The sequence below is a fragment of the Nycticebus coucang genome, chromosome 24, assembly GCF_027406575.1.
Source record: "Nycticebus coucang isolate mNycCou1 chromosome 24, mNycCou1.pri, whole genome shotgun sequence".
Classification (NCBI taxonomy): domain Eukaryota; kingdom Metazoa; phylum Chordata; class Mammalia; order Primates; family Lorisidae; genus Nycticebus; species Nycticebus coucang.
In genome coordinates this window covers 29,545,510-29,558,190 of record NC_069803.1, presented here as the reverse complement: position 1 = coordinate 29,558,190, position 12,681 = coordinate 29,545,510, and the positions used below count along the sequence as shown (strand labels likewise).

Below are 12,681 nucleotides of genomic sequence, written 5' to 3'. Positions count from 1 at the left end.
AGAATGGCAGTCCCCATGGACCCTAATTGAGGGGCCCTGGGCAGGGATTGACCAGCATAGGGAAACAAGCCCAACCAGTCCTTAGACACATGGCTCTGTCCTGCTGTTTGAGAAGAAAGGGTGCATGCTGTCTCCCCTGGCACCCCCCCGACTGAAGGAGCTGGGGCAGAGGGTGAGAGGGAGGCTGGGAAGGCCCAGGGTATCCAGGGTTCTTCATGTTGAGAGCTCCTAGAGGCAGAGGGGAAGAGGTCTGGGGGCATGGAGTCTGGCCTTAGGGATAGCATCCCCACCCCAGGATGTCTTCTGCGGTGGGGTAAGGCTCACCCCTGCAGTAGTTCTGGAGCTCCAGCTCCCCTTCCTGCAGACTGGGAGGGAAGCCACAGCCCCAATCCTTGCCTCATCTGGTAGAAAAAATGCCTGGTACCTAAAAGGGCTCTTCTGAGGCCTAGGGGTTATGCTATTGAGAAACCAAATAGTTCCCACCTTGGCTCTGTCATTTATAATTACAGCTATTGCTTATTGAGCAAACGATATTTGCAAGATACTGCTGTGAGCTCCTTACACATTAGGTTATTAGGTATGAAATGTCTGATTTCTTTAAGTACTAAGTCTGACAGTTGATATCTCTGACATTTCACTTTAACACTTTTTTTTTTTCTGTTTTTGATTTTTATTGTGAAGGTACATCCACATTCTTTTGATTTTTTTTAGAGACAGAATCTCACTTTGTTGTCCTTGGTAGAGTGCTATGGCATCACAGCTCACAGCAACGTCCAGCTCTTGGACTTAGGTGATTCTCTTGCCTCAGCCTCCTGAGTAGCTGGGACTACAGGCGCCCGCCACAAGGCCCGGCTATTTTTTTGTTGCAGTTTGGCCAGGGCCAGTTTGAACCCACCACCCTTGGTATATGGGGCCAGCACCCTACTCACTGAGCCACAGGCGCCGCCCCATCCACATTCTTTTAAACTCATGTTTTGGTCCTTTCTTCACGTTTAAGTTGGGAGAATTTGGAACCAAGGATTTTCTTCAATTTCTAGATAGACTTTGAGACACTCTAGACTGAGGCTGGTGGGGGGGGGGGGTCCATCTTTCGGAGAGGCAGGGGTAAGGTGTGAAAGCCAAGACTCTGGAGTCAAGTAGATGTGGTTTGAATCCCAATTTGCACTTAGCTCTGTGACCTTGAACAAGTGACTTAAAATCTTTGTGTGCAAAACATAATTGGGAAGACGTGTAAATATTTTCTGTGGCTACATGAAGCTATTAGCAGTGTCTGATGCAACAGTGCTCAATGTAGGTGCTTTTTGTTAGCAGGGTTTGGAGGCTGATCCCAGATTGATAGTTTGAAAACTCAGGCTGTCCTGGAGGCTGAAAGGGAGATCCAGATGTGGGCACCACCCATTGGGTGCGCTAACTGCAGGGACAGTATCTCCTGCCAGTCTCAGGGCCTTCCTAGTGACAATGGGTAGTGAGCAAAGGCTGCTCTTCCTGGTGCCAGCTCCATGGCTTTGAGTAACTTTCCTCAGCAGCAGGACAGGACAGTTTGCACCAGATATTCTCTGAGACCCCTCTTGGTCTGCAAATGAGTAAGGAATGGTATTCCAACCCAAGCTTCCTTTTTCTTAGGAGGGTTCAGTTTTCTTTCTGATCTACTCAAATCTCCCAGGCCAGCTATTGGAAACCTTAAGGATACCAACTTTCCAAATCCTTAGCCGCAGATCTCCTGTCTCCCCACTGTGGGGCCCAGATTTGTACCTTCCTAGTAAGAGGGGGTTAGCAGAAGATTACCAGCCCTGTCTTTGGACTATTGTGCAAACAGCTAGTCTTAGGCTACAGAACCTCCCTGGAGCCAAGAGCAGCTGCAGGGGCCTTGACACCAGCCCAGGGATTGTTCAATTGCTTCACTTCATAGCTAAACAGGAAGGTTTACTCTGGGCCCAACTCATCACACCAAGTGCCAGGACACCCTGGGTGGAGCTAATCTGGTGGCAGACACAGCCTCACAGCTCTGGACTAAACCAGAGCCTCAAGCCAAGTGTTCTTAACTTGGGGTATATGGAAAAGTTTCCAGAGTTCATAAAGCCCCCAAAAACGGTGAGTGGGGTGCAAATCACAAGCTATGTACAGCTTTCTGGGGAAAGTGGGCACAATTTTTGTGCATTCTCAGCTAGGTCTGTGACTCCCACCCTAAGTTAAAAAATTAAAGATTGCCCCAAATTGCTTCATATTACAGAAATGACTTACTCCAAATGCTCTGTGGGGGGGCCCCGTGGAAAGCCCTAGCGGTATTCCAGTTCATAGCCTGCGGCTCCTCATCCAAGCAGTTGGGTAGGAAGCAGAGGCCAAGGTCATTTGATAGATTAGGAAAACACACTGAACTAAAGTACAGCAAGCCCTGTTCTTCAGTGTAGCAACATGGAAGACCCAGAAATGTTTCCCATGTGGCTACCTTGGCTGGAATTCTTTTTTTTTTTTTTTTTGAGACAGAGTCTTACTTTGTCACCCTTGGTAGAGTGCGATGGGGTCATAGATCACAGCAACTTCAAACTCTTGGGCTCAAGTGATTCTCTTGCCCTAGCCTCCTGAGTAGCTGGGACTACAGGCACCTGCCACAACACTGGGCTATTTTTAGAGACAGGGTCTTGCTTTGGCTCAGGCTGGTCTCAAACTCCTGAGCTCCTCTTAGAGTGCTAGGATTATAGGTATAAGTCACCACACCAGTCCCCAGCCCTTTTTTTTTTTAGAGACAGAGTCTCACTTTATCACCCTTGGTAGAGTGCTGTGGTGTCACACTGCTCACAGCAACTTCCAACTCCTGGGCTCAGGCAATTCTGTTGCCTCGTCCTTCATTTTTATTTTTATTTTTTTAAGTCACTCTGTTGCTCAGGCTAGAGTGCCATGGCATCAGCCTAGCTGACAGCAACCTCAAACTCCCGGGCTCAAGTAAGTGACCCTCTTACCTCAGCCTCCCAAGTAGCTAGGACTACAGGCACCCCCCCACCACCACACCCAGTTAATTTTTCTATTTTTAGTAGAGACAGGGTCTTGCTCATGGTCTTTTTTTTTTTTTTTGGAGACAGACTTTCACTCTGTCACCCTGGGTAGAGTGCCATGGCATCATAGCTCATAGCAATCTCAAACTCTTGGGTTCAAGTGATTCTCTCGCCTCAGCCTCCCAAGGAACTGGCACTAAAGGAACCTGCCTCATGCCTGGCTATTTTAAGAGATGGGGGTTTTCTCTTGCTCAGCCTGGTCTCGAACTAGTGAACTCAGGTTACCATCTGCTTAGGGTCTATAACAAGAACATAAAATAAACTAAATTGAATGTCTTTGCATTAGGCAGGAACTCAGCTTAGTGTACTTACTCTCTGGTACTTGTTAGCAAGATTAACAGTCATGAATTTTGTTCTTTTTTAATTTGAGGTATAACTGACATGCAGTGATGGGGGGGAGTTGTTTGCCTGTTTGTTTAGACACAGGGTCTCACTCTGTGTCCAAGCTGAGAGCAGTGGTGTATTCATAGCTCACTGCAGCCATCATCCTGCCTCAGCCTCCTAAGTAGCTGGGACTACAGGCACATACCACCACAACCAGCAAATTTTTCTTATGTTTTTGTAGAAATAGTGTCATATTATGTTGCGTAGGCTGGTCTTGAACTCTTAGCCTCAAGTGATCCTCCTTCCTCGGCCTCCCAAACTGCTGGGGTTACAAACATAAGCCACTGTACCCAGCCCGTTATGTTTTTGATTTATGAAAAATAAGGATAATCCAAATGATCATGTAGATAAAACTATTTCAAAACATGGGGACTGTGGTGGGGGGTGGTGGCAGCAGGGTAAAGGGGACTTTGGCTGTGATAAGGCTGAAAGTCATTTAAGGAAATGTCCAAGGAAAGGGGCATGATTAGACCATTCTGGCAGGTGAGGAAGGGGGTTGATTCCTGGAAGGGTTTCCCACCAGTACTACTAGGACCGCAGTGCCTGGGGGATTCTTGGATAATACAGATACTCCTTTACATTGGAAAGCATGTGCCCCTGCGTTGTACCCAATGCTTTGCTCAGCAGAGCCCAGGCCCCAGGCCTACGTAAGATTCTGTTATTCAGGGCCACCTGCCAACACACACCTTAAATCAGGTGGGGCTGGAGAAAGGGGCCTGGGGGGAAGCTCTAAAATGTCCCTCCTACATACACATATCAAGTGATCTCTGTCGTGGTTCATCCACCCCTGTCCTAGGAAATGAAAGCCTTGGGTGACCTGAGGCCTCCTGGTGGTCAGCAGCAGGGCTAGGATGAGCTTCTTTTCACCAGCCACTGCCACCTGCGGAGGATGCCTTGGGCAGCAGCCAAGAATAAAGAGAGGGGGAGACTGATATCTGAAGCAGCCTGTGAGTGGATCAGCAGAGAGGCCTCAGCAGCTCAGAGTCCCTGGAAAGGAATGTCAGTATCAACCTCTAAGGGAAGAGAAGGGGAAGGAGGAATACAGATAAATTTATTAGTTAAATACTGATTTTACAGCCATTTCACCTTAAGACAATGTTAACAGGTTTGTGGGTTAGGGTGGGTATATGAGGTGGCTTCTGGGAAGAAAACAATGTAAATGATGATTAAAACAGAATCTTGGTTTAAAGATATTCTCTGCTACAGCCAGGAGGATCTTGGAATGGGGGACTGGTGTTTTGGGGTGGGCATAGTCACACCACAGGCAGCCACTGCTGTGCCAATAACAAGGGCCCCGGATGGGCCTTGTGAGCCCCCGTGTCCAGGCAGGAACTGAGGAGAAGGAGGCGGAGCTGCAGCCCTTTGCCAGGCCCACCCTCAGCGACTTCCAGCATCTTCTCTTCCCGGCAATCTTCTTTCTTTCCATGAATTTTATTACATTTGTTTGCTTTGAATTTATGTTGCAAAATCTCTGGCTTTTGCCTCCTGGACAAAAGATTTCTATTGGGGAAAAGATGCAAAGTTCAAGGGCTTGGGGCCTTGGGCTGCTGACTGGCCAAGGGGCCTACCTCCACAGGACAGCAGCCCCGGGAAATCTCGAAAAGCCCCTGACCCCCAGCAGGATGGTATCCACCAGACACTGTCTTCAGGAGGCTCTCACAGCGCAGGTGAGTTTGCTGAGCTTAGCTGAGCAGCACGGCCCCTCCCTGTGCGGCGGGTGGAGGAAGGATGTTGGGGACAGAATGGAGGGGGCACTGTCTGGCTAGACTACAGAGCTCTTGTTTTACCACCGGAGAGACAAGTCCAAGCCGAAGGCAGAGCTGAATTGCTCAGAACTGTAGGAGGAATTTTTATTTAAGAGGGCTTAGAAGTGAAGAGAGGAAGGAGCAAAGGACGAAGCCCGCAGTGGGGGAGAATCCTGGGGGCACAGGTGCTGAACCGCACTTGGAGGAAGCTCTGCCACATGGTGGGTGAAGCAGCTGCCCATCTCCCCAGGAGGTGTTCAGTGACATCTGAGTTACACCCAGTGTTGTGGAGTCAGATTTGGCCAGGGGGACACGGGGATGTGCCATGCCTGAAGGGGAGTGTTGGGCAAGGGCACAGGTGCCCACAGTACCCATCCACACACGTCAAACAGGTGCCCTCCCAGGGCCCTGCCTTTTCCTCACCCTTAGATCTGGGCACTGGGAACACAATGGAGAAACCACTGTTTTAGGCCACAGTGGTGGAAGAACAAGGAAGGAGGACGTGTTGTCTCCCGTCAGGGACAGGGTGGGGCAGAGAATGGAACGAAGTCTCCACTCACAGAGATACTCTGCCTGCTCGTCATGGTGGGTGGGCTCTTCCCAGTCCCCCACTTTGAAAAGGCATCTGCGAAAATCCAACACCCACGGCCCCTGACCAGACAGGCGACTTCAAGCTTCTTCCCAGTCGTTCCTCTGGAGTCATCCCAGACTGAGGAGGCCGGGCCCCGGGAGCGCGGGGCCTGGCTATCTGCTGTCCCCCAGCTCCCAGGTCCATGCAGGAATTTGGGAGGGAAGAAGGGAAGATTACGCCGTGATTATGTCCCCGTGACCATCAGCCAAGACTAGGTTGTTCCAAGAGTCCTGCTTGGAGCTGCCCTGTGGGGACTGGCTGATGGGGGCTGCATAGCCTTGTGGGGAGAGCTTCAGGGCTGAGAGCACCGGGTGAATGGAGGGCCCGTGGCCGGACATCGTGCTGACTGAGAACGTCTGGAAAGCAGAGAGCACATGATGAGGCTGAAAAAATCACTCTTGAGGGCTCAGGAGATCTGTGCTGGGGAGGGGACCCCACTGTGCCTGTGTCCCAGGATGGCTCCCAGGGACCAAGGAGTCTTTCTCTGATTTTCCTAATCCCTGCAATCTGGAGGGTCTGGGTGACTCCCCAGCTGCCTCGGAGCGCAGCATACAGTGGGGGACTGTAACCCAGTGTTTGTGGACACTGTGGTTTCTGCATGGACATCGTCCACACTCCCGTCACCCTCACGTCTCCACGTTCAAACAGAGAAGCCATTCTTCCTGCCCAGAACCAGGTTCTCCCAGGCAATAAAAAGCTGGTTAGGACGTATCCTCTCTCAAGTGCAGGGGATAGATCAGAGTAGATCTCCAAAAGAGGAGAACGGGGCTGCTGCTGGGCAGTCCCCCAACACACACACAGAGCTGGACCTCATGATGTCCTACCTGTGTCCTCTCCATCAGTACCCACCCATCCACCTGCCTCTGCCACTGCCAGGGGGGCTCTTCCCACCCCACCTCCTCCTGATAAATTCTTTCCAGGCCAAGGTCTAACCTCCTCTCTCTAGCTTAGGAGACAGGCTTGCCCAGAGACACCTGCCCCACACCTCTCTGGTTTTAGTTGCTATGGTGAGTTCCCTTCCTCTCCATCCCCACCGCTCTGTGTCAGCCCCTGGACTTCATTCTCCTTGTCTCCAAGGGCCAGAACACAGAGGAGCTGCTAAATATTTGTGTGTCATTGTGTGTCCAAATCACTGTAGCTTGATGAGATGTTCTGAAATACCCTGCATTCCCCAGCCTTGTGCAGACGCTCCTGGACTAGGGGATATGGGAGGTTTGAGGGTGGGAGGCTGGGGCAGCCTAGGGCAAGCTCCTGCCCAGTGCTAGCCTGGTCTCCCAGGCCTCTGTAGCCCACCTCCCCGCAGCCCGTCTGAGGCACGCACCTGGGCCATGGAGCTGCCGTGGGCGTAGTGAGACTGCAGGCCGGGCTCTGTCTTGATGGGACGCATCTCTTCGCTGCTGCTGCTGCTCGGGGCGTTGCTGGAGTTGCTGGAGGTGCCGCTGGTGGGAGGGAGGCTCTCACTGCCGGAAGGACCTGGAACAAGGCAGAGTCAGGACACCAGACCAGGGGCAGGGACAGGTGGACGGCGGCCCTTTGAGACAGCCAGGGTAGGTCCATAATGAGGGCTTTATTTACATTTGCTGGGGAGAGAAGCAGGGGTCCTTATCAGTGAGGGGACAGTAGTTCTCAAAATGGGGTCGAAGTATCAGAATTCCAAGGGGACTTTTTCAAATGACGGCTCACATGGCCCCCACTCCAGATCTCAAACTCTTGACACCACATGTGTTCAGGATTCAAAACTTCTTGAAATTTTAAAAAAAAAATTACAAATACTGTATATGACAGGGTACCTGCAGTGGAGTCAGGGCAATGTCCTCTAGTTAAATACATCAGTATCTCCATAGCAAAACAGATGAATATTCACACCAAGTGGGACACAGATTTGGTTTCACTGCTAAATTTAGCTTTCTGGTTCACAGATCAATCTACTAGGAACACGGTTAAGGGGCCCCGTCTTCCTAGATCGTACCCCAGAGAGGACTGGAAGGAATTGAGTTTTGGGGTGTCTGCAATACCAAAGACAAAGGGACCAAGAATGTCTCTCTCTCTTTCAGACCCAGTGCAGCCTTTGCAAATAGCAGTGATCAGGCTGAGGTGAGCCTGCTTCAAAACCCCCCCGTTCATTTCTTGCTGATGTTCTTTTTTTTTTTTGATTGGAGACAGAGTCTCACTCTGTCACCCCAGGTAGAGTGCTATGGCCTCATTACACTTCACAGCAAGCTCAAACCCCTGGGCTCAAGTGATCCTCTTGCCTCAGCCTCCTGAGTAACTAGGACTACAGGAATCCACCACACCCAGCTTAGGTTTTCTATTTTTATTAGAGACGGGGTCTCACTCTTGCTCAGGCTGATCTTGAACTCCTGAGCTCAAGCCATCCACCTGCCTATGCCTCCTGGAGTGCTAGAAGTACAGGCATGAGCCACCGCACCCCACCAATGTTATCTTTTAACTGAGTTTCTTGTTCTGTCCTGAAAAGCCAGGAAGGAACAATGTTGTCACTGTACCTAGGCAGCCTGAGCTGGCCTGGCTAAGCCAGGGCGTCATTCTCACACGCTGAGGGCTACTGACTTATTAATACAGTTACACACAGAACCTTTCCTCACCTGCTGGTGTCTTAGATTTGTTAAGGTTCTTGGGCTTCCGTTTTCTGGTCTGAATCCCCTCTTTCCGCATTGCAAGAGGCCTGGGGACCTAGAGGGTCACAGGTCAAAATAAACGGCTTTGCATCTGTGCACAATCTGCTATAATACTGAAATAAGCACAGGCAACATCTAAGCAATTGCTCCACAACCTCCGGGCTGAGACTAGGTACACAGTCCCCTGGAACTCCTGCTATGTTCTTCCGTTCTTAAAAACTCTTTCACACGTGGGTGTACACACATATCTACACATGCACGTACGTGGTGTGGGTTTACGCATTCACTTGTCTGTCCACGCATCTGTTTAATGGACCTCAACACCCACAATACCGAGTCATGATAGACATATTACTTTGCAATGTGCCCTTCCATTTTCTGGGTCCAGATGTATGGCTCTAAATTATTAATTGTAAAGTTCTGTCCAATAGTCCTCATCGTAGGATGCCCATAATTATTCAGCCACTCTTTCATGGGGCTTTAAGGTTGTTTTTAGTTTTTGCCACTGGACATACTGCAGCAATAAATAGTTCAAATATCATTGTGTGTGTGTGCGCGCGTGTGTGTTTTAATCGGCTAGTTTCCCAACAGAAGAGCTATAGAATCAACCAAAAGGTGTGTGTGTGTTTGGCCTTATACTGCTAAGTTAGTATATGCAGCAATTCACATACAAACCAGTAATGCATGAGCGTACCTATTTCCCCAAATCAACAGCAGGACTGATGGGCTTTAACACATATTTTAATGTTGGCCAAACATACGGGCAAGATAATGAATTTCATTTACAACAGGCTGTTTTCAGTTGTTTCCCTGTTTTTCAGTGCAGCACCCACACGGGTTTCATGGCTATCTGGATGCTTCCGTGAGTTCTCTGTTCATATCTTTTGCCCATTTGGGGAGCTATGGGGATGGGGACCGATTGTCATTGTCAACAGAGTCTCCCTCTGTTGCCCAGGCTAAAGTACAGTGGCCTCAGCCCAGCTCACAACAACCTCAAACTCCTAGGCTCAAGTGATCTTCCTTCCTCAGCCTCCCAAGTAGCTGGAATTACAGGCACCCACTACCATGCCTAGCTAATTGTTTTCTGTTTTTAGTAGAGACAGAGTCTTGCTCTTACCCCTACTGATCTTGAACTCCTGAGCTTGATCCTCCCTGAGGGCTAGGATTACAGGCATGGACCATTTTCTTATTACGTGGTCAGATCTGTTTCTGTTTTGGGTTTTGTTTTGTTTCAATTTAACTTACATCTGCACAAGACTTGCATATGGACCAGTTAAAAGCTACGAAGGGAGGATATAGTGGAAAGAGTGTCCTCCAGTCTCTGCTCCTTGGCATGCCCCTCCATTCCTTTCCGAGAGGCGCCCACCCTGTGCTACAGACCTCCTCTGGGCTCTGCAGAGGTGCCCTAGTACTCACAAGCACCCACATGTAAATGCTGCTCTGTCTGTCTATTAAAGTGGTACCATATTATGCCGTGCATATTATCCTGCACCCTGCCTTTTGAGAATAGAAAACACTATGTTAATGAGATTGTTCCACATCTAAATGCCAAGAGCTTTGTGGAAACTTTTTGTATTCTGAAAATCCTAACTTTTTCTCCTACTGTGTTTGTTAGCTTTTATTTTCTTAGGCGTCATTTCCAGACACTGATGTTACATGTTTATACTATCAAACGTATCTGACTTTTCTCTTGTGGCTTTAGAGCTTGAAGAGCTTGCTGAAGAAGTGCTCCTATTCCCAAGGTTATGTAAATACTTCCCTTACATATTCTTCTAGTATTAATATCGCTTGGTATTTTTATTGTGTTCAATTAATTGCCTAGTCAATATTGCATTATCTACTACTTTTGTTTCATTTTATTTCAGAGATGTTTTATTTACATGTAATAGCTTTAATTCACCTAAGTTTATTTTTGTTTAACGCAGGAAGTGGGAATCAGGCTTTGCTGTTTTCCAAATAAAGAGCACTTATGTCAATACAATTATTCTTAAATAAACTATCCTGTTATGCCCCTGATTGAAACATCACCTTTGTTGTGATGCATAGTGACTACAAATCATACGGTATACCACATACACTCCTGTGCATAACCAGAATGAAAATTAGACAACGTTAAAGATAAAACAGATCAGAAAAGTTGTGAAGATTCCCTTCCAAATGTAAATATCATCATTGAGAAGGAAAAATGGGTTCTAGTTTGAAAAGACTGAGAACAGAGGGATGGGAATGAAAGCGCATGGCCACCCCACCAGGCAGGGCGCGGGGTCCAGGTCCACTTACACCGTGGAGCTTCATGTAGAGACCGCAGGCGTTGCACACCGGCTCCCCCTCGGCGTTGCGGCGCCACAGCGTGGTGGTGGTGGTCTGGCAGTTGGCACAGGAGAGGCCCACGCGGCGGGAGGCAGACTGCAACACGGGAACAGACCCCTCAAGTCCGGGGGAAAGGTGGGCCGCCCTAGTGGGTGCGGTGAGGCCGTGATAGCCTCACGTGAAATCTCGGACCAGTGACAGCACCTGCCTCTCCCGCTCCCTAAGCTGTTCCTGGGAGTGCCTGAGAACAAGACTTCTGCTACCAGGAAGGACAGTGAATTTGGGCACTGGAGACCTGGTTTTCATCCTGCCAGTCATCATCACACAAGTAACCCAGCTAACACGGGCACCGTAGGCAGAGAAGCTTCTTTCTAAAGTAGATGTAGAGTTGGCTTCAAGTGCTGGGCGCAGGTGGCAGGGAAGGAGCTTTGAGACCTCAAGGAAGGGAAGCACAGGGTTTGTTCCCTTGATCCTCCCTCCCCGATATTCACAGAAACCAGCTGGTGGTGTTCAAAATCAAATTACATTCACAAAGAGTATGAAACCCAAGTCCCAGAATCTGGGTCCTGCTCCCAAATCCTTCCCTGCCACGGGGCCAAAACAAGCTGCATAACCCCCTGGGCTTTGGAGGGTTGGTCAACTGAAAACAGGGCGAATACAGAACAGCCTCTACTGAAGGGGCTCCTGGGGTCGGTGGGAATGGAGGTCGTTCAGGAAGACACTGGATCAGGAACCAGGGAGCTGGATTCTGGTTGGAGACGCTGAGGAATGGGGCCGTCAGCTTTTCTGAGCCTCTTTTTCCACACGTGCCCATGGAAGGGGTTGAACTAGCTGGCCTGGACCCTCCTGGTGGCTGACACTCTACCAGTACTATGGGTACTCTGTCATTCCCACCCATCTAACCCCTCAGACCACACCATCCAATCCCCAAACTTAAAACCAGAGGCTTTCACACCAAGGCCAGAGCCCTGCAGGGAGGGGTAGGGTGAGAGGGTGGGGGGCAGGGGCGGTGCGGGCGGTGCTCACCAGGCGGCGCTGCGGCTTAATGAGGGGCCGGTTGATGCCGTTCATCTTGTGGTAGAGGCCGCAGGCGTTGCACAGGTAGTGTCCGGTCCCATCCCGCCGCCAAAGTGGAGTGGACATGGCTCCACAGTTGACGCACTCTCTGCCTTCTGAGAAGTCGTCGAACATATCTACTGGGTAGACAGCAAACAGGCAGGAAAAGGCACGGAGGATTAATTCTCTGTTGATGCCCTGCACCTTACATCTGAGAATCTGGAGTGTGCTTAGAAGGAGGGAAAGGCCGCTGTGGGCTTTCCCCACCCATCCTCTCTCTGCCCCCAAACCCTGGGGCAGCGGCTCACAGGAATGTGATGGAAGCGGACACTTTGACTCTAGCTGTCCAAGCCACAATTCCCAAAGCATAAGAAAAGGAAGAATCATGGCAGGGATCAGCAGAGGCCTGGGCTGGGAGGTGACCAGTCTGGACTTCTGTCCAGATCTTGCATTCAGAGCCTTCAGCCCTGGGTTCTCACCCAACACCGAGGTCCCCTCAGACCTTTCTCTCTTCTTTTTATCCTTTCAAAATTAAGATGACTTTTCCCCATTACAGTCTTGTTAAAAAAATTACTTTTCCCGGGCAGCACCTGTGGCTCAAAGGAGTAGGGTGCCGGCCCCATATGCAGGAGGTGGCGGGTTCAAACCCAGCCCCGGCCAAAAAAACTGCAAAAAAAAAAAAAAAAAAAAAATTACTTTTCCCTTTGAATAAAAATATAATACATATTTGGGAAAATCATTAAGTACCTAAATGGGGCGGTGCCTATGGCTCAAGGAGTAGGGCACCGGCCCCATATACCAGGAGTGGCAGGTTCAAGCCCAGCCCCAACCAAAAACTGTAAAAAGAAAAAGAAGAAAAGAAAGTACCT

At 49.6% G+C, this 12,681-nt stretch overlaps 1 protein-coding gene across 4 annotated transcripts in view; it reads right to left on the bottom strand.

Moving 5' to 3' along the window:
* Nucleotides 1–4,468: 4,468 nt before the first annotated feature.
* Nucleotides 4,469–12,681, bottom strand: part of GATA4 (GATA binding protein 4) — a 75,978-nt gene continuing 67,765 nt past the window's right edge. For 3 of the 4 annotated variants that reach the window (XM_053578486.1, XM_053578484.1, XM_053578485.1), the window contains exons 3-7: nucleotides 11,783–11,952; nucleotides 10,727–10,852; nucleotides 8,414–8,501; nucleotides 7,132–7,283; nucleotides 4,469–6,166 (exon numbers count right to left, since the gene is read on the bottom strand). In XM_053578486.1, coding sequence (XP_053434461.1) covers nucleotides 5,984–6,166; nucleotides 7,132–7,283; nucleotides 8,414–8,501; nucleotides 10,727–10,852; nucleotides 11,783–11,952 — 719 coding nt within the window. In that variant the 3' untranslated portion in view covers nucleotides 4,469–5,983. The remainder of the gene's footprint in view (nucleotides 6,167–7,131; nucleotides 7,284–8,413; nucleotides 8,502–10,726; nucleotides 10,853–11,782; nucleotides 11,953–12,681) is intronic. The other variant, XM_053578487.1, reaches the window with a different exon arrangement.